Source organism: Bombus fervidus, chromosome 5, assembly GCF_041682495.2.
Source record: "Bombus fervidus isolate BK054 chromosome 5, iyBomFerv1, whole genome shotgun sequence".
NCBI lineage: Eukaryota > Metazoa > Arthropoda > Insecta > Hymenoptera > Apidae > Bombus > Bombus fervidus.
The window spans coordinates 18,255,190-18,277,613 of NC_091521.1; the positions used below are offsets into that span (position 1 = coordinate 18,255,190).

Here is a 22,424-nt window from a genome sequence, read left to right on the forward strand (position 1 = left end):
TATTTCAAAATATTCTTTTCTCCAAGTATTCGTAAGGCATTTGGAAATTTACGATCGTATTCGAATCCATCGCTCCATTCCATCGCTACCGTCGCCATGAAAACTCGCATACCAGATGAGCGGCATCGGATCGCTTCTTGTCCGCCAGTAAAATCATGCCTGATTGGTCAGACCGTGTTGCGCTATTTCGAACGTCGTGCCAATCATACGCAGTGATGTATGCAGTTCATAGAATAACATGTTAGAATTTATCGAGAAATGCGATTAACGCGTCTATCTCATCAACGATACCAAACGAGTTACATTCTCTTGGATGGAATTATAAATTCCGCGAAACTTAAATGAGTTACCGAACGAAGGAGATTTTTTTTTATAAAATAGCGCTATGTCATTTTTTAACGCGACGTACGTATTATGTGTGTATTATGGACATACGAACGTTTTTATTAAGTGGAAAATTAACGTTGTTTTATATTTCAATGAAAATTGTCAAGATCTTGATCGATATAATCCAATTTCCGAATAAGATACCGAGGAATAGATAACGTCATTCGTAGCACGGCGCTCTTAAGTAGAAAAATCTTGTGCAGACATATGGTCGTCTATTATCTACTGTTCATTTCCTTAAAAAAGCAGATTACAATATTGCAACTTTAGATTTATATATATATATAGGGAAAAAGGAAGAAAAAAACCTCGTGTAAATTTTACATAATGTTTATTATTTATAGTGTACTCAGAAATGTTGGGCCTCAACCAGTGGGCCTCCTCTTTTTTTTTTCTTTTTTCACTTTTTTTTTCTTTTGACATATTTGATCAGTAAACATCACAATGTTATCTTTTTCCTCTAGTCCGTACAGTTTTTCCTCTCTCTCTCTCTCTCTTTTTTTGTAATTTCTTTTCTCTCCATTAAAACCAACGCGCAACCTGCTCGTATCCGTTTTGCCTCTTCATGAATTTCTTAATACCGAGACTTCGCGTCTTCATCGATTTCGGTGACTTTGCACGCGGATGTTTCATTCTCTTTTTCTCCCCTTCTTATTTCTTATTCTCGTCGATCGAAAGATTCAAAAATTAATCATCGAAACGTATTAAGAAATCTCAGCTTTCTCTTCGTTCTTCGTTCTCTTTCTTTCACAGTTTCGTCGTCTCTCATTCATTTTCGAAATAATACGATTCACACGTAACAAACGAACACGAAATCTTGCGTACAAACCCGTCACGAGCAGATTGTGCCTCGCAGAAAATAAATAATCATTCAGCTTCTTACGGTGTTTGGTTTCTCACCCACAAGATCAACATGCCAGCATATCCGTTACAACCAAAACATCGAAATATAACAACTGTATAGAAAACCGCAAAACGGAAAAAGGAAAAAGATAAGAAAAAAATAAAAATAAATGATCTGCTACGCTGTATCGGTAATTTATAGATCGCAAGAAATGTATTGTTCAACGTGATGAAGTTTTCAATTATACTTTCTCTCATTCTCCCTTTTTCTCTCTTCCTTTCTCTCTAATTTCTCTCTCTCTCTCTCTCTCTCTCTTCCTCTCTCTCCCTTTCTCACTCTCTCTCTCTCTCTCTCTCTCTCGCTCTTTCGCTCTTTCGCTCTTTCGCTCTCTGGCTCGTTCGTTCGATCGTGTCTCTGCTCAATGACCAATAATAATATAATATATATATGTATATATAATATGTATATCCGAGTCATAAATGTATTCGGGTTAAAACACAACTTAGCGTTAGTAATGTTCGCGTATTACAAAAGTTGTCGCCGAATACGAAACGGTCGATTCGACAATTAGAAAAAACGCATCGTTTGTTCTTTAATATTTTTTTATGTTCTTTCTATCGCTTTCTCTCTCTCTTTCTTTCTTTCTCACTTTTTAAAAATTCTTTTTATTTTGTTTTCCTCGTTTCATCCTCTTTCGTAATTTTTTCCTGTTTTTTTTCTTTTTATTTTCTTTTGTTCTGTCGTCTCGCTTTCACCTCTGGCCGATATTCGAGGAGCTTCTAAAAGTGTGTTTGATTGGGCACTAAAAGTAGGAGAGAGAAGGACATAGGGAACGATCCAGGATGCTTTCTCATTCTTTACTTTTTCTCTTTCTCTCTCTCTCTCTCTCTCTTTCTCTCTCTTTCTCTCTCTTTCTCTCTCTCTTTTTCTCTCTTTCTCTCTCTCTCTCTCCCGAAACGGGCGGTAAGGTTGTAGAAGAATTGGGATTGGGGAAGTGACTTTACTTTTCTCTTTTTCTTTTTTATTATAGTTATAGTAACCAACCACCCCCACTGTACACGCTTCTGCACGACTCTTCGTCCTCTCGTGGACATTGAAAAATTAGGATACGCACGTGTCAGAGTCGAAAAATGAAATTCTAGGGACGGTGGCTATTTTTGCCCGTCGATCGATTACCATCGTGTCGACGTTAATATCGTATATTATATTGCCATTCTTGTCACGCCTTCGTTTCATTCTTCGATTCGATCAATTGAAAATTCTGCCGCAATTCGGTCGTCGAACGTTCGCGAATTATTTGCAACAACAAGGATTTTCCTTCTTTCTCGTCACTCTCTCTCTCTCTCTCTCTCTCTCTCGCTTCGCTCTCTCTCTCTCTCTCACTCTCTGTTTCTCTCTCTCTCTCTCTCTCTGTCTGTATTTTCTCCGTTCGACGAGCACTTTCTTTTGCTTTTTCCTCTCTGTCTACTCTATTAACGACGTTCAAGGTCCCAGTGACACACGAAAAGCATACGAGGATCTATCATAGAAAAGTCGAACGTCGTCGAAAAGATTCGTACGAAACACCGTTCACCACGCGATTATCTTTCTGTCTTCTTGTTACTAATTTTATAATTTGTCAGTTCATTCGTTACGACGGGTATCGATCACGAAGCTTCGTCTATTTTATACGCCGAACACAGCTTTACGTTTCACTTCCTTATTTCTCTTCGTTCGTTTCTCAAACTTTTGTACGAAGACACGGTACCATTCCTGAACACAACGAGATCGTGACGCGATCCGACCGTTCAACGACCGATGTACGGCCGCGCGCTAAGAAAATGCCGCGAAGCGATAGTGGCGCGCGGGTACGTGATCGTACTTTTTTTTTTTTATCCTTTTTTTTATTTTTAAAGATCTCGTTTATATAAGGAATCGTCGGGGGGACTGAATATTCGAAAAACCTTGGTAAAAATATGTGGCGTGCCGTGACCCTGCGCCACTCGCCTCGCCGACGCTTCTGGCCCATCTTAATTAATTGTTTTTTCATTTTTTAAAGTTCTTTTTCTTGTTTCGTTAATCATCTTTTGTTTCTTTTAAACTCCAAACACTTCGTTCTGCCGTTGGCGTTATACGAAATGATCAGTTACAATATCATATTATATATAATATATATAATATATAATATAATACATATATCATATTCTACATTACATTACTATGTTCGAAAAATAATATTACAATATATAGTGTGTGTTGTTATGTGTATTATCATATTATTATTATTTTTTTTGCTGTTTTGTTACTCTTCTTATTCCTCCTCTCCTCCATGATAGTAACGCCTCGCTTTTTTCTTACCTATCGCTTTTTTAAAATTTCTCTCTCTTTCTCTCTCTCTCTCTCTCTCTCTCTCGCTCTCGCTCTCTCGCTCTCTCGCTTTCTCTCTCTCTCTCTCTCTCGCTCGCTCGCTCGTTCGCTCTCGCGCTTTTCGTTTTCTCTCTCTTATCTCTTTCTTTCTCCTATTATTACGCGCGGTAGTATCTAAAATTTACAATTAGTTTATAAACCGACGACGATGCTGCTGAGAGGGCAAACAAGAGAAAATTTCGTTTAGCGATAAAGAGGACACAGCTGGATGTCTGTGTTTTCGGTCAGCGTATCTGCTGCGTGTGTGTATGCGATCGTATAAAATTATTATATTTTCGTGATTCAGTTTCGATACGATTAGAAACGGCGGTTTTTTTTTTTTTTTTAATATTTTTCGTTTGGGAAGTTCATCACGCGTGACTCAACGAATCACAAGTGTAACCAGACGAGAACGATCGACCCGAATCGACAATTTCGTCAATGTCGATCATCGAACGATTCGTTCTGACCGTTCGTTATCACGGAATGCCCTAGAAGATTTATTCTTCAGCAGTGGAACGTTGTTCGTTGCTTCTCTCAGCAGTACGACGGGTCACGTAACTAAATCCATTTAGTGTGTTTGTGTGGATGTAAAACCGCTAGGCGCTTCTCTCTTCTCGTTCTCTTCGTTCTTTTTTTTCTTTTTTTAATTTGAATAACAATCACTTTTTTAAATTTGTTTTACTAAATATATCACAAACTGCCGGTGGTTAGTGCAGCGTCCGAGTTCGTGCTAAAATCGTTTATCATTATTCATGCCGCTGATATCTTTTCGTCTCGTAGATAGAATTCAATCGTTCTCGATGAAAAAAAAGGAAATTCTTCGATTTCGGCAAACTATCCTTTCGCGTAATTTTGCGTCGAAGCGTCGCGATAAATCGTTCGACACGAACTCCGAAGCTACCACCGGAAAAATATAACGTTAAGGGATTACATGTTAATAGTTACATCACTGTCGGAAGACGCTTAGTTCCGAAGGGTTCTCGATGGACAATCGCGAACTTTGGAAGCGTTCAACGAAAACTCTTCGGTCTCGTCTCCAACGTACGGTTAGTTTAAGTTGTCGAACTAGTAAATTTTTTTTATTTTCCGTTTATTATGCTGCCACAGAAGATTCTCATTTTTTTTCCTTTTTATTCGTTTACTCGTAAACTGTAAATATCTTTATAAATTCATTACCTTAAAAGTATATATTTATAATTATATTATATTACCTAATAATCTTCGTTTCGTTTTGTTTTTCATTTTTTCTTCCTTTCGTAACGATAGAATTATATCGCGGATGCCCAATAGATCGATACGCAATTTTGACGTTTACGATATTTCCTTTCTTCCCTTTCTGTTCCGTTTCTATCTGTCTATCTTTATTCCGAGAAACTTGTCGTTTCGTTCTTTCACTCGCTTCAATTTTCGTTTTTATTTCGTTCTTTTTTAGAAAACTTGTAGTCAAGGGGGGCAACCGTGTTTCTTAATTACGTCTGAAGGATATGGCAGGGTCGGGGGAGGGGGAGGGTGGAGGGATTAAGGACAGAGGAAATCAAGCAATTCTTTCCAAGTATTACAACGAGATACAGTAACATCGAATTAATTCTGCTTTTCTCGAGGCTATATAGGCGTTTTATCATAGTTTCGCCATACAGACAGCGAAAATCAAGTACACTAACGTTCAATCGGCCGACACTGGGGTTAATATCCAGAGAAAACAATTGTTCGAACGAAAGTGCTTTCTCGTGATACCAGTCGAGCACCCAGATTGCATCGTTGTCGAGTTAAAAACGTTCTAATCTTCTCGCTCTTTTCCTTATTAGACGGAAATTATACTGCCCGAAATCACAGCTTTCGAATCGAATTCGAAACAAAGCAAATCGCTGTAGACGAACAAAAGCAAGACCGCGGTGAAATTTCGTTCGAGGAACTTTACCAGCTAGGAACCTATATATCGAGATTACGCTGCAATCGTTCGCGTAGTTATTTTTAAAGAGAATAATGTATCACCTTAGTAACTAGGCTGTATACCTGGAACTATCGCTGTAAAAAGCTACCGCTGCCGCGAATCGATGGCAAAAGAATACTCGACTAACGAACAATTCGATAACTTTCTAACGCGTTCATTCTTCGGATTATTTTCGCACAGAGTAAGAATCTCGAAGTGATTATTTTCAAATTATAATTACGATTATCGCAAATCCCGATTTATCGATAGATCGTTCGAAATTGCTTGGAACCATCGTATCGATATTCACGAGTTTAACTAATTTAACGAAATACGTTTTATACGAAAAGTAGAAAATTGTTGCACAAAGTTGTTGAAGAGAATCGACGCGTTAAAAATCTATCCGATATATGTAATAAACTTGCTGAGGTAAATGTAATCCTTCGTAGTACCCTGAGGTCGACTTCCGAATATTTTCGATCGGTAGCGACAAAAAATTGATTAACAACGAAATACCGTTGAGTAACAAAACGACGAAAACATTTGTAGAATTTTTGTAAGGTCAGAACGTTAAGAAAGTAAATGTCAGGATATCACGGTAAGGAAGAAAATCGAGTACGAAGGATCAACTGTATTCTAGAAAGCAACGAATATCGAAAAATCGACGCCGAAGAACGTGTTTAAGACAGCAACGACGAGTGGGGGGTCTCGACGCGGAACGAGGACATTGGAACTAGCGATCAGCAAAAGTGACACGGTGCAACTTCCTAAGCAACTATCTATCTCTAGAGAGTATAAACACCTGGGCGATTAACATACACGTATAATAGATATAATATATCAACGACAATCGTCTAATCGTAGCGTAGCTGAGGCGTGCGCGTTCGCGTACACGCAAATGATCAAGAACACCTACTATTTCCTAATACATAGTAATAATATATTACTATACTAATAATATATTACATGTACTGATAATATATTATATATTATAGTAATATATACTCGTGTGTGTCTGTATATATGTGTGTATAATATCGTGTATACACGTGCCTCTACGTAGAACTTCGAAATGTGTCTAACGAAGCCATAGGTGCAGAAGCTGATACGTGAAGCAAGGGGAAAAACACGAGCACTCTCGGCGTTGTTCGAGTATCGTTAAAATGCGAACGTTCCTGGAAATGGCGGAGCGATGGATTAAAAAGGATCGATAGTTCGGACCTATCGTCGGAATTGATCGATCGGACGATCAGTTGTATCTATAATATCCTGGGAATTATTCTATACGATTCCAAGATTCTTCGATTAACTTTCGTTAATTTCTTTTCTCCCTCGAACAAGTTGGTTCGTGGGTGTGATTACTATTAAACGAACGATTACGCGACTACTTTAACCTTTCATTCTACATCGCTAGCGCAGAACAAGCGGGGGTTAGAGCTTTTGTCGCGTTCAACTTCGACGAACGAGGATCCGATTTTCTTTATTTTATCGTAACGAAGATCAAGGAGAGTGATTTATGCGTTTGGTTAAGGGGTGGGTGTACAGGGGTAAGGAAGGGTTATCGATATTTTTTCTTTTCGCTATTCGAAGCTTCGAAATATTCCTCAAATGGAGCATCTCTTTCTGTAATCTTTCGTTCTGTATCGTCTTAAGTGTTTTCGTTTTGTTTCGTTTCTTTTTGTTGATTCTTTCTTCGTTCAAGGCAAGGTATTCGTTTGTAGAAGATCCTGCACCGGAGAGCAAAGTGTAGGTTGGTTGTATACTCGCGGTGGGCGCGCGCGCGCGCGCACGCGTCCCTAGTCCCCGCCTGTCGACAAGGAAACTATAGTGAAAGCGATCGGTTTTTTCATTTTTCTAACCTCGTTTTCATCCATTTTTGTTTATCTTTTAGTTTTCCCGTTAAATATCCTACGTCATCTAAATTGTGTTTATATCTTTAAGTATGTAGTTATTTAGCGTTTATTTTATTTTACTTTTTTTTTTTGCTTGCTCGTTATTTAGAGAGTACGTTGTTTTTTTTTTTTCATTAATAGTATTTAATATTTAGACACTAAGCGTTACTCAGCTTCGGTTTTCTTAAAAAATTGGACAAGAAGGAGGAACCCAGAAGGATTGATTTGGTAGGGGGGCGGGGGGGGGGGATATGTAAGGAAGGAGCAAAGGGTGTAAAGAGAAGACGTGGAAACAAAGTCCAGCGGGAGGAACATCGAAGGAGGGATAAAGTCGCGATCACAAGAGAACCAAAGCGGATGCCAGGAAGTTGAAACCTGACAAAGAGAATATGCTCGGGGATCGTTCGTTGTACAATAAGAAAAATTGGACAGAATCGTTAGGGTCATCGAGGAAAGCGTTCTCTATAGACGTTTTCTTTTACCTTTTTCTTTTTAATATTTATCGTAATTTGCTCGTCCGTCTTCGTAAGGAGAAACGGCGGGCGGACATGGCGGATTAAAAAGTTTCTCTACGACACACTATCAGAAGCATACTAGGCGTTTAGGCTGAAATACAACTACCATGCAATTAGTCGAGCTAGTAAAAGTTTCATTTTGTCAACTATCAGCTAAGAATCGCGTACTTCTACGATGTTTAACGTTAACTACAGATTTTTCTTCTATTAACTTTAAACTCGAAAAATACTATTTAGTCTTTGTTAACTTAGTTTCGAGAAAAAGTAATTAATTATTCGTCGTTACGTTTCTAACTCTTCTCTTCCTTAGTATTCATTCCTTCTCCCTCTTTCTATCTCTTTCTCTCTGTCTCTCTTTCTCTCTTTCTCTCTCTCTCTCTCTAGATTTTAGACATCGAAACTATTAATGTCAAATGCGTTTTTATTTTCTTTTTCATCTTCGTTTTCTATTTTGTTCGTTTGCCTAGAAAGTTCAAGTTTAAAACGCTGTGTGTTAGCGTGTACGTGTCTCTGTGAGTGTGCGTGCGTGTGCATGTTCAACTAGACAATTTTCCCTCTGCTACGCTGCTAGAATCGAAGAAACGTCTCCGTGCTTGTCCGGATATGCATCGATCTTCTCGCTAACGATCTTTTCCATTCCTTTCATTCCACGATCGCGTTAGTACGATTCGCCTTTATTTCTATCGTTTTTCGTATCTCGTGCCATCCGCGGGAAAATCGTCCGTTTCAATTCTGGAAAAAGTTTGTGTGTGCAGTGAGATATTCTGAAGAAAACGGAATTCTCTTAAAGAATCATAGCGTCGAAGGAGCATCGGCTCGATCGATATATCTCTGGGTATATATTTTTATACGTGTATAATATATACCGTGTGTGTGTCCATTTATCTGTCGATCTACGTGTACGTGTCTGTGTATCCGTGAATGTATGTGGTAAATAGGTATGCGTGAGTTTGCCACGTAATGCACGTATAACGTAAAAATCCAGTTTACTTCGCTCTTCGTACTCTTCGTGAACCGCGTTCAACACCTTCGTTCATTTATCCCGTCGATTTTCCATTTCGTAGCGTCAATCTTTACCAATCCACCGACAAGGAAAATACTTACATCCACCGTGCAAACGACGTTACATTAAAGAAACACCTCGCTCTACAGAGAAACGCCGATTCAATCGCTTTCACCCCGTCGAATTTATTTTCACATCCTTTTTCGAGTATAGGTAAATTCTTCCTTCCCGCTTTCCTTCTCCTCTCGTCTCTTTCCCTCTCGTCGAGAAGCTTTTCGTTTTTTCTTTCTTCCTTTTTTTTTTTTTTTTTGTTTTTGCTATTTTTCATCGATGCTCGTTGCCAGCGCGATGTATCAATGTCGAATATCGTCGATCAAACTAACAAGTGTAGTGTAAATTGCGACCAAGGAGGCTTGTCCGTTGTCCTAGGGGTAAATATACATTATACATCGTACACGGTCCGCTTACGAGTTACTGTAGAATAAAAGTCAAAAATATATTATCATTATGTATATTCATATATATATTTCGTTCTGTTTCGTAGCCTACTATATTTAATTATTCTAATGTATGTACTGAGAAGCGTGTACGCGCGAGTCCGTGTCGCGATGCCATTTTACATAGACGCCGTTTCTCAAGCCGGGATTACACGCGTGTCGATTTAGAGAAGCAAAGCCCATCGTGCTACTTCTCTTTCTCCCTTCTCTTCCGTGTCTTACGGTTCGCACGTTTAGCAACTCGAACAAAATTCCTTCGACTGTCGCATCGCCTATTATCGTTCCTTGTTTTCGATCCTTATCCTTTTACTGTCTCGTCGATTAGCGGACAAGCTTGTCCCTGGTGTGGACGGTCTGTAGTGTATTGTATTTCGGTATATATCCGCGCTTTCTCGTTCTTCCTTTTCCACGATCCTTCGTTTCTTCTTTACGCTAGTTCGTCGGTATCTTCTACTACGTTCCTTTCAACGAGAAACACGCTTCTCAACGCGTAATGAGTGGCAATTATAGCCATTCGAGTTCCACGAGCCGTGGACGGGTTATCCGAGCAAATCCGATCGGACGTTCGTATCGACAAGTTCGGATGGGGCTCGTCGGCTCGGTCGACAGGAGACAATCGGATTAAGCGCGCGCCAAAATATCCGAACATCCGGCCGCGTTTTTGTTCGAATATGCGTCACGAATTTTCGGACTCGATCTACTATCCCTGCAGAGCGAAACGGTGTTCTTTCTTCCTTCGAGCTTGTCGATCTCCGTTTTCCATCTCTTTCTGTCGGCAACTTTCAAACCGGTAGCCACTCTCTATCGTTCGTTCGTTTCCTTTCCTTCGTTTCTTTTTCTCTCTGTTCTGTCGTTTTCTCGTTTTCCATAGTCAAAAATGCGTTGCGCGCAATAGAAGCTAATGAGTAGGTACACGCGAGCAGTATGCTTTGCAGCTAGTTGAACGGTAGGACGCGTGATAACGAGGCGAGCAATCGTGGACGGTTGCTCCGAAGTATATTTGGATTTCTTCGAAGAACGACTATACGATCGATCATACGTTCTTCTCTAAAAAAAGAAAAAAATCAAATTTCATCGGCACAAAGTTAATCTTACGGTGAATGAAAATCGCTTACGGGATCGAGTTTTCCTATCTTTCGTAATATTCGACCGTACTACGGCCGTAATATCGAACGCGATATGGAACATCCACGTTTACTCGATATCCACGTCATCCACGTGAACCAGGGTTATTCGTTAGCCACGCAAAGCTGCGTTCATTGTTAAAGCGACAGCATATATAGATCGTCCTACGAACCCGTTATCGCCAGACTAAACTTGGACGATCCTTGAAAATCGTCGATTCCCTATCAGTTAAAAAAGAATCGTATTACCTCTGGCGACACAGCATTTAGCGCGAGCGAATTCTTTGCCTGTTTTTACAAATAATTTGTTTTTATCGCTTTGTGTGATTGCTTGCTGCAACAGCTAAAACCCTTGACTCAAGTTGGGAAGCTTAAACTCCAGTGAATTTGTCGTATCGTTATTATTTTTTTCTTCCTTGAGATTTCTTGTCTTCTTCTTAATCGTCGTTTCTTTCTCTAATAATATTTCTCTCTTAACTCGCGTGTTCTCTTATCCCTATACGTATATACACATATGTCGCTTTGTTATTTACTATTATTAATTCTCTTTTCTTTCTTCTTTCTCTTTTTTTCTTTTATTTTTTTTTTTTTTTTTTTTTTTTTTTGACATTTTCAGAACGGTAACGGAATAGTAGCGTTTCGTAGCATCTTTCGTTCCTATTCTTCGTCTCTCTTTCTCTCCTTTCGTTCTCTGCCGTTTACTATCGTTCGTTATACTTCTACTTGGTGTATACGGTTGCTGATTTGATTGGTATCGAAGGGAAAGACGGCTTCGCGCTTTTGCTTGATCGTTCCTTCGTTCTTCTTCTCTTCTTTGTCTTTCGTCTACTCTATCTCGGTTCGTTCGAAGATTCAACGCATCACCGATCCAAAAATCGAAAAATTCGTTGATCGACTGTAGGAAAATCTTTCATTGGAATTCCCCGGTTATGGTTTCCTTTTTATCTCTGTATTTTACTTTTTGCTTCGACAGGGCAAACCTTTCGTTCTTCGCGTATATTTCGTAGATGAAATGAAAATGTTATAAAATAAAAGTTTTTAGTTGCAAAGACTGGCAGCAATCGGGACGAATTGTATTTGAACATTTTTCTTGGACTATTATCGAAAAATTCTAACGACAACGATCTCAGTTCACCCACGATCGAAGCAGAGGCATCGAGTTTCACGTGAACGGAAAAATTAGTCGAAAAATCTGGCCTACCGATAACATCACATTAAAAACATCTCGCCGTTATTATTCACGGCGCTATTGAACCACTTAAATGGACATTCGTTTAATTATTGTACTTAGTTTTTATACATACACGATACAACGTACTTGCAACGTACTTCTCGAATTTATTATACTTTTTCTTTATCTAAATTCTATGTATGTACATGCATATGCTAGTTGCGGGCACGGAGGAACTCGTCCGTCTATTATCGATTTCCTTTATCATCTGTCGCGGTCAACTCGTCTATCGAACGTTTAGCAGCCCAAAGGAAAATAGAAAATCGAAACAGTTGTTCAGAGTTTTTTCCTTCGATGATATTTCGTAAGGTGAGCCGAGTTTTAAAAATTTCAAGAAACCGTATTTTCCACTGATTCGCGCTAGACCGTACGAGGAAAGTTAACGACCGATCGCTGTGTATCTAGAGACAATAAATAGTCGGAAAAAGAAAAAGAAAAAAAAAAAAGGTAAATGGAGAAAGAAAAGATTGTTCGTATCACGTTCGTAGACGTATCCAACGTTTTAAGAATTCTCGATACTTTGTAAGTCCTGGTAAGAAGTTTCTTTCCTTTTTTTTTTCTCTCTCAAAGTAACGTTTCTACCTTATATACACGAGTACTTTACAAGTGTCGAACTTTCGCTCGTGAATCTTTCCCCCCTAATACCAACAAAGAAACAAAAGGAAATGTATAAGAAGAAAGAAAGCAAGAAAAGAAGAAGGAAAGAATGTGAACGAAAAGAAGAAAGAAAGAAAAAAAACGAAAAACGTCAGTGTGTATGTGTGTATACATATACACATATATATATCTATATTTCGATTGATCCGTTCCATTTCGTTTTTCGTTCACATAATTTTCATACACGCCCGTTATCCACGAGCATGCGTATATGCTTTAGTTTCTCCTCCCTTGTATATATGTATATACGTGTTCTTTGATTCTTAAATGCTGTACAGGAACATTTATACTTGCTTAATCGTTTAGATCGCACTTTCCATATTTTTTTCCTTTTTTCGCTCTTTTGTATTCAATAATAGTTTTAATAACCTATATTTATTATAATACGCTTATATCCTGTCAATTAGAGTACTTTGTTATACTTATATCCGTTTAAATAATTAACGCTAATGTCCCGTTTCTCGAGTTATCATAGTTAACAAATCGATCTTAATAAAAAAATAGAAAATATTAACAATTAAAAGAAAAACAGTTTGTTTCGAAATCGTCTTAGAAAAAACAAACGACGCGACTGTCTCGCTCTGTGGATGAGTGTGTGTATCTCTGTATGTATTTGTGTGTACGGAAAAGTAGAGATGCCACGATTATCGCTATATTATCGATTAAATATCCGATGAACATATATAACGGCAAGGACCGTACAACGCTCAACGAATTTACACTGCGCGTGGTTATGCATTTATCACGAATTTAAACATACAAAAATGTAGATAAATTTAACAAATTTAGACAAATTTGCAGATCCATCTCGCTCTTTTACGAAACGAATCTTCTTGCGCTTTACGCGCAACGCGCATCTTGCACGTTTACTTTTTATTTAACTTATCGATAAACCAACGATATAATCGATAATGTTACTGATAACAGCATCTCTATCGAGAATTGAAAAGAGCGCGCAAAGGACCCCGGCCCATCGCGAATAATGACTAGCGCAGCAACGTGTTTTCTCCTTTGCGATCTTAAAAATCCGAGAGATCGACGAACCGGCTCGCTCTTTGAGCCACTTGGTCGGGAAAGTAGGTGAAAGTCTTTCCTGGACGGTCATGTTCTTTTATTTTCTTTCACTCTATATGTAACCGAACTTAAGAAACAGATAACAAGAGAAATAATCATAGTACTAATAATATTAACTCTCCGTAGCACCTTTCGATTCATTTGGGTACGAGCCGATATCTTGTTCGAACATTGGAAAATTTTAAATAAACAAAGTGGCACCGAGAATACTATAGAGAGTTAATAACAAAAATAATTATGATAATAATAATAATAATAATAATAATAGTTAGATAATAGTAGTGATAATAATAATAATAATAATAATAGTTAATCCTAATGATAACAGACATCGACTAAACATGGAAAAAATCAAAGTAACGCGATTAAAAAAAGTCTCTCAAAGAATAAAAAAAAACTCGTCAATTGAAACTAACGATAGACGGAATAAATACTTCATTCACATCGTGAAACAGTTTCTCTATACTTTCTCACTGCCTTTTCCTGTTTTTTTTCTTTTTTTCTTTTTTGTAATCTAGTCGCCGATAGAAAGGACTATACGCAATCGCGATATAACACTCTTTACGTTATACGTACGACGATTGCACTACATCGTTACTTTTATTCCGATTGCTACGCTAAACGAACGAAAAATGGATAAAAGGAAATCGTTAAAAGAAATAAACGTGTAATAAAATAAGGGTTGAAATAAATGTGAAGGAAACGAATACGTGTACGGGCAGAATTAAGGAATTAAATACTAGTACGGTAGATATATCGGTTAACGTTCCTACGTAATATATAAAAAATAAAAACGAATATTAATTGTATAGCTAATACCGTGAAATAGAGACGGGGTGAAGGAGCGAAAGACAAAATGCGTAAAAGTATGCACGGACGACGAAAAACTTCGTTGTCGACGGTGGGTCCTTCGCGCGACACCGGGAAAAACTTAAATCGATCGATCGATCGTCCTTTTAGTCATTAGGCTATGAATACTTATGCATTTATGGAAAATTTAAATATAATTCCTATAAACTGTCAGCGTCTCTACAACTGCCATGGTATTCCACTTAATGGGATAGTAAAACGTATGAAAGAAAGGGTTTTATCGGCAAGTTAGGTTTACACGAAGACAAAAGGGACAGCACGGACGTTTGTTTGTATCTAGTATTTAAAAATCAATCTTTAAAAACCATAGTATAGTTTTAGCATTAAGAACGCCACTATGCAAGCAGAAAGTAATTACGGAGTTAGACAGTCAATAAAAAGAGGCCGGCAGTCATCTGATCACAGTCAATGGGACTGACAATTATTGGCTGACAGTCGTACGAATATTGAAATCTTTTGCAGATTATGATCAATTTTTTACGCTTAGGGCATAAAACTATCTCTCTCTTTCGTAAATGACATGGCAGTTGTAGGAACATCCGCCCTATGCAAAAATATAGAAAGTATCTACGAAATACTCGTTAATACTACTTCAAATTTCAAACAAATTTCTGTTTACATTCCGTTTGTTTAGTTCTATGCATAAAAATATGAATTTGCACGTATATTCGCAATTTAGTTTCTATTCGCGATTAATGGTTCACGAACATGGTTCGCTGATAGCGCACGTGAATTTATACTTTATCGAAAAATATCATTGGAAACGCAACGTGTTTGAAAGAAACGTAGGAACCGAAAAGCTATTTCACGTCGAATTTGTCTTGCGAACAGCGATAGATATAAAAAACAATGTTTTTATTTCTCGCGCGTGGTCTTTTAACCATTGTCCGTGCTAAATCTTTTCTCTCTACTATCTTCCTTTCTATCTATCATTTCTCTCAAGATTTCCATTACTGTTTAATTAAATATAATTTCTCGTATAATATGTATATATGCATATATGTGGCTATGTGTGCGATAAATATATATACATATATTTATCACGTACATTCGTCGTAATGTTAGTATTTAAATAGGGTTCACTCGCCTAAGAGTATGTCGATCATCGGTGTTTCCCTTCGCGAGATGGAGACAAACATGAAAAAAAAAAAAAAAAAAAAAAAGAAGAGGGATAAAGTGAATGAAAAATGTTGCGGAAACTTTGAGACTCGCCGGAAACCACGTCATAAGGCTTCGTACCTTCCTCGGAAGGATACATTCATTTTTGTTTTCTTTACGTATATATATATATATACATACAATATACACACACATATATATATATATATAATATATGTAATATATTATGTATATTTATATATAATATGCGTAATATACGTGTATATATTCGTTTCGTCGTTTAATCTACGATTGTAATTCTGCTTTTATCATTTTCTTCCTTTGATTTCCATTTTTATATTCTCTTTAGCTTCCCGTAATATTTCTTGCGAAGTCAATGCCTCCTGGCGCGTGTGCACGTACATTCGATCGATCAAGTGAAACGTGCGTGCATACGCGCAATTATATCGACGTAGAAACAAAATATCAGTGGATTTCGTTTAGTGTATATACGAGTATAAAAAACTTCGTTATTCGATATATCGGGGTGAGTTTTCTCTTTTGACCGCGCATACGTCCCTTGAAGTTTCTTAGATTCAGTGATTGCCGTTGCTGGATTTATGGCTGACCAATGTACATCTTTAATCCTCGTGATGATGGTAATTGATTTAACTTTGCTCGAATTTCTAAACCAATTGGACGAAAGAACGCAGAGAAATTAGTTTCGAGCGAGTCGATGATGAAAAAAGATATTAAGATTAATGGTATCATATTATGTACAATATGACTTTCTTACGATGTAAATTATCTTTAAACTATCTCATTTTAATAACTTATCTAGATATATTTATCCATGCTACACACTATATAAAATATTCTATGAAGTATTCATAAAATATCACAATAACGTTTAAACGGAAATTGCGTTAACGTTTCGCCCGTTGTCGAAATCATTGATCAACTTCTGCCAGCGTTCTTACCGATTCACTGAAATGCGATAAAATAGCCGAACCAACATCAAAAGGATTAAATAATTCTATCGAGTATTCCCATCGGTCTGAGCCAGCCTACTCGTACGATATGAATTCGTTCGATTGCTACGAACGTGGAGAAATTTTACGATCCTACAACTCGGAATTCTCTGTTCCCGGGAGATCGTATAACTCCTAACCACGTTTCCCTCTGTATGCATAGTACGTGTATAATATACGTACACATAGGGTAGTACCAAGATCTTTACGGAACATCAACGCTCTATCAGCGTATTCCCTCGTTTTACTCTCGCGAATATTCGCCTTTCTGTCTAGAAAATGTGTCTCGCGATGAACCGCCAGCTACATCGTCTCGTTTCTTTTACCCGTTTTCGATCAGCAATCGCGTGGAAGAACATAGAAATCTCGAATCCAACAAGACACTCGAGGCAAATGGAAGTTTTCAAAGGAAATGTGTGCTTTTGAAAACCAGAAGCAAGGTACTTTGAAATTAAAAGATACTTCTAAGCGGATGTAATTAAGAAATCGATAAATGGAGAATACGATTTAAAGGATGTAACGAGTTCTCGGGGAAAACGGAGATTCGGTTGGAAAAATTTGACGGTGAAATACGAAGACTTTACGTGAAAATCTTCGTTACCTCGTTACCTTCGGCAATTCTATTGTAAATTAAATATCAGAAATTCGATAACAGTCGCTTATAAACGAACGACATATCGAACAATCAAAGTTTAGAAAGTAAGATTTAGTTAACTCGCGCGATACTTAAATTTCGAACGAATAAAAACGCTTAAAAAGCGCAAAATTGTCAAAATCCACTTGCTCTCTTAGCGAGCTAGACTAGACAGGTTTGTGACTCTCTTTCATGGAAGTGTAAGTGAACGAAGAAGGACAGAAGGCAAGGTTAAGGAAGACCTCGTGTACTGGCACTCGATCGTGACGTGTTTCGAGCATCCTCTCGAGGACGTTTCTCTCGCTGACGCGACGCGACTCGGCTGATTTTCAATTTCAACGACCACTCGACGTGTCTGCTTCGGTCAGAAACGTCGTATCCTCTTTTTCTGACCGATTCGCACGAACGAAACGCTTTTATCGTCTTTAGCATGGAGAAATTTTCGTTCTCGCGAGATAATCGGCTAACCTCGACTCTCGAACAGTAAATTACGCTTCGTGGCGACTAAACGCGTAAATAATCTACGAACGGTCAGCTAGAAATCAATAATAAATTTCCTTCCATTGGGAGTGAAGCTCGCAGAATCGCTTTGACGAGGGAATTGTTTCTACGAACGAATTTAATTTCGTGCGTTTCTTCTTTTTCATCTTCAAGGGACGACATGAGAAAGAGAATGGCCAGGATGAGAAACGAATTCGTACGGTTCCTTTTTCAACTTGTGAAACGACGAACGACGATTTCATTCCTCTGTCCGACCTTTCCTCTTTGATTCGCGTTTGATACGCTAGCCTTTTCTCCTGATCTCTATCTGGCTCGACGAAAACCTACGCATTGGAGGAGATTCGCAGAGGAGGATGAAATAGAATCGAAACTCGGTTCTTTCGATGTCGCTAACAACGACGACGACGACAACGGCGACGACGACGACGACGATGACGACGACGACGACGACGAAGAGAACGATGAGGACGAAAACATTGAAACACACATTCCCCTTGATACGTCTCTCTTTTTCTTTTCGTTCTCGTCGATCTTGTTCAACGATCAGGATGATCGTGATCCGGCAAAACCCGCGCTCGAGAAGCTCTTGTGTTTGTTCGTTTTCTGGTAGTGCCTCTTTCTCGTTCTCATCTTTGTTCGTTACTTGTTTTTTTTTTTTGTAGTTTTCTTTTTGTTCTTTTTTTGTCCTTTTTTTTTTCTTTGTCAAGTCCCTTTTTTCCGCTCTCTAGCTTCTGTTACTGTATCACTCTTGTCTGTCGGTTCCTTCTTGCTCGCCTCGTCGTGACTTACATATATCCGCTAAACGAGAAGGAGTAACTAGGGCGTCGCAGGCGATGTGATCGCCATCAGAGGTGCTGGCGGCAACGCGACCGGTATGTGATAATATTTACACTGGGGCCGCATGCACGCGCCCTTCACTGCGTCCCTGCACACGGTCACGCGATTCTCGATCACCTCCACGTTTCCTGCAAATGTTCAAACGATCATCGATTAGACATATGGAAAAATCGATAACAATTTTTAGTGGATTTTAAAGTGTCGATGATCTTCGTATAACGACGCATTATGATTAGAGCTAAGGATATCCGCGAACGTTCGCTTTCGCTTATAATTTCTTTCTCCACGATGCCAAGGTATTATACTACGTTAATTATAATTATATATATGTAATATTTATAAAATGGATATATATATATCTAATAAGATGGTATTACGATTATTTCTTTCTTTCTGAAATTCTCAGAGTTTTCTAATTTTCTGCGAACATTCTTCGAATTTACAGACTATTCATGAACAGTTTAGCAGCAAACTATCATTTTTATTAGTCGCGACTAGCTAGCCTAGTAATTCGTGACTTTGACGAAGTTACGCGCAGTTGGAAACAGCGGTGACCAATAGATTTGTCATCCGTCGCACATTACGAGCATGATTGTTTTGTGGCGAATGCGCGGTCGTCAACTGCAAAATGGCTGCAAAATACAAATGCTCTTTGGTCGGCCATTCGATACGATATCTAGGCCGGCGCAAATACACCGAGCTGGAATGTATATAACTTGAGAAATTTGTACATTCTCTGTACATCGAATCGGTTCTAAAGTAATATTTTAATTGAAAAATCTAATTAGTCGATTCTTTTTACCTCCTGCCACTGAATTTTCAAATACTTTAAGCTCATATTTGAAGAAAAAAATTATATTTCAGTCAAAGTCTTTTAATCTCGTTAATAACGCGGAATAACAACCTATGGCATTGTACTCACCATTTTGTGTCGCTGAAAGAAAATTCAATCGATCGTTCGACGGAATAAAAGCGCAACGGAAGAAGAATAAGAAGAGAAATAAAAAAAGAAAAAGAAAAAAAGGAAAGGAACGATAAGCTTCGATCTTCAACGAAATCGCCGCAAGTTCCCGAGAGGAACTGCGGCAAATAGCGCCGGAAACTCACCGTCACTGAGATGGATAAACTTGCAGGCGGGACGGTTGCACACTTGTCGATTAAAATCTTGGCACACCGGGAGGGTGTCCAGTAACTGAAAGAAAATGTGCCAGGTATTTTTATAAAACGGATAGTTTCGAGATTCACGCGAACAATAGTTACAAGGAAAAGGAGGGGAAAAAAAAAAAACAACTTTCAACAGTGTCTCGCATCAGTCGTTCTTCACAAGCAGACGCCATTCGCGCGTTTCCACAAACAGAGCGAAGACAAGTGTCTTGTCTTTCTCTCACAGAGACACTCACACGCACACATGTTCTTTGAAAATCATCGAACACACACATTCAAACTCATTTCAGTGTTAGAGCATATTCACGGTACATTACATGCTCTAAAAAATCGGATCGTATATGAATATTAATTAATTGCTACTGGCACACGAATAATCGACCGAGCGTAATAGATCTTTTGAACGATTTGAACGATTCTTTTCTTCTGGTTCGTCTAGTTTGAAAAATAGTTATTCGCCGAGGTCGATTGTTCGTGCAGGTCGAATTAAGAAGAAAATTTGCAGTAGAACTTTTCTTTTTCAAACTGGTCATTCCCTAGTTTCTCTATCGTGAGTCGAGACATTGTACTCTATGAGACTGATTACTTCTTTACTTTTTCATTCGGCATCGACGTGAAGCAAGTCGATCGTTAGCTTGCTACTACCGTGATCGTTCTTACGATACGATACGATACGACACGACACGACACGACACGACACGATACACGTTCATTGAAAGAATTGGTGCGATTCGAATGGGCGAGAACAAAGGACTCGTTTCACTTTTCTATGCGAACTGTTTTTCACCCGTGAGTCTGTAATATATATGTAACAATTTTATCTATCTGTTTTTTGCCATCTTTTCTCTATTCGATTTTCTCTTTTTTTTTTTCTCAGCATTCCCAACACTTTGTGTGCAAGGAGCGTGCCTATAAACGAGGATCGTTTGATTCGCAAATTTTCATCACGAGACATTCGACGTAGGAATTATCGTGCTATCTTGCTGAAAGTCGATTTCAAGTTACTTTACGCGGTACAAATGAAATAAAATTGAGTAAACGAAATCAAGTTGAAAATGTAATATATCGGTATTCGTTCTTTATGTAAGAAAGAGTCGATCAATTTGCGAATCAGGTGTGGAAGCCCTCTTCTCAGCGGGCCATTCAGCACAATGACTAGACTGAAGTATTAGTGTTAACAAAATCTGTGTATGGAATACAGGAAGGCAACGAGCATCGCTCGTCTAAGCTGTTCCCTTTCTTTTTTTTCGATTCTTTGATTGGGAACCGAGGGTGCTAAACAGTGACTTTAAAACGCAAAAACCTGGCTGCAGCAAGATGAAAAAACAACAATCGTAATACGTAAATTGGTGTGCATGTATATATATAATATGAGCGTGGCTGAACAACACGCGAGAATATATCCTTCACTACTTTTTCTTTCTTTCGTACAAGCTCCGATCGGTCGAAATACATCTTTACGATTTCTTCAGTTTTACGAGTTTCGCAGAAACTTGAACGAGAACGACGAACTTTGAGAAAATATTTCTCAAATGTCAAGACAAAAAAATTAAAAAATTGGTCAGAGAAAAAGACACGAAAAAATGCCAGTTCCAGATTATCAAAACGAAAAATGCGAATTACAAAGAAAAAAAAAAGAAAAAAAAAAGGAAAAATAGAGTCGATAAACGAAGGAATTTTCGAACGATGAAAATAAAAAATAAAAAGGCTCAGGTGAAGCGAGATATTTCTACCCAACTACGTTACTATCCGTTCCTTTGATTACCCCCGAGCGAAAGATGTTATGCATATTATATGTACACACACACACATAGAAACACACACGTACACTCGTATCTAGGGAAAGATTATCGATGTACATATATATATATGTATACATATATACACACATATATATATATACGCCCGAGAGAATATATATATGAATATAGACAAATGCAGCAAAAGAAAAAAAAAGAAAAAAAAATAGATTAAACATCAAATTCCAGAGAACTGGTATTGGTGTTAGCAAAAAACGTTAGGTCAGAAGCAGTTAACAACCTACCAGAGACAGAGTATTATGTATATGAAATAAAAAAAATGAGAGATAATTAAAAACAAACAAAACGAAGAAAAGAGAAAAATAAAAACAGAGGGGGAACAATGAGAATTAAAACAACGAAGTTAATCGTTTAAATAATGGATCGTAATGATAATTGTCGCGAGCGAAAGTAATAGTACCATAGGCTCACCATAAAAGCGTGCAAAATATACTTGTAACAAAAAAGATTAAGATAAACGAATGCTGAACTTGCTCTGACAAAAAAAAAAAAAAAAAAGAAAAAAAAATAACTCTTCTCTCGTCACGAAGCGATCATCGATCGGAATTTTTCTCGCGTGTTATGCGATTGGAAATTGGCAACCAATTGGAAATTGCTACAGAGAATAAAATACAAAAAAAAAGAAAAAAAAAAAAAGAAAAATGGAAAATTATGGATAACGAAGAACCTTTGCGCGAGAAACAAGACACAAGATGGTAACAACGAATAATGGTACAGATATAGAGTAACGAGACTAATCGTCAATCGTAATAATCAGAAGAATAACGATAACAAGAGTAAGAATAATAACTATGTAATAACTTTTGCAACTGCGTAGAGATAATTTGCTACAAACACAGAGTCTGGTCATGCAAATAATGGCCCGGGAGAAGGGGGGTTGGTTCATTCTGCTTGGGTGATCGATTAGAGTCGCGATTTTCGACGTTA

At 38.0% G+C, this 22,424-nt stretch overlaps 1 protein-coding gene across 2 annotated transcripts in view; it reads right to left on the minus strand.

Moving 5' to 3' along the window:
- Positions 1–18,499: 18,499 nt before the first annotated feature.
- The window catches only part of LOC139987702 (protein muscleblind), a 406,475-nt gene continuing 402,550 nt past the window's right edge, over positions 18,500–22,424 (minus strand). The window contains exons 11-12 of one of the 2 annotated variants that reach the window (XR_011799903.1): positions 19,621–19,705; positions 18,500–18,641 (exon numbers count right to left, since the gene is read on the minus strand). Coding sequence is in view for 1 of the 2 variants with exons in the window: in XM_072004262.1 (XP_071860363.1) it covers positions 18,640–18,641 (2 nt within the window). In the remaining variant the exon portion in view is untranslated. The remainder of the gene's footprint in view (positions 18,642–19,620; positions 19,706–22,424) is intronic. The other variant, XM_072004262.1, reaches the window with a different exon arrangement.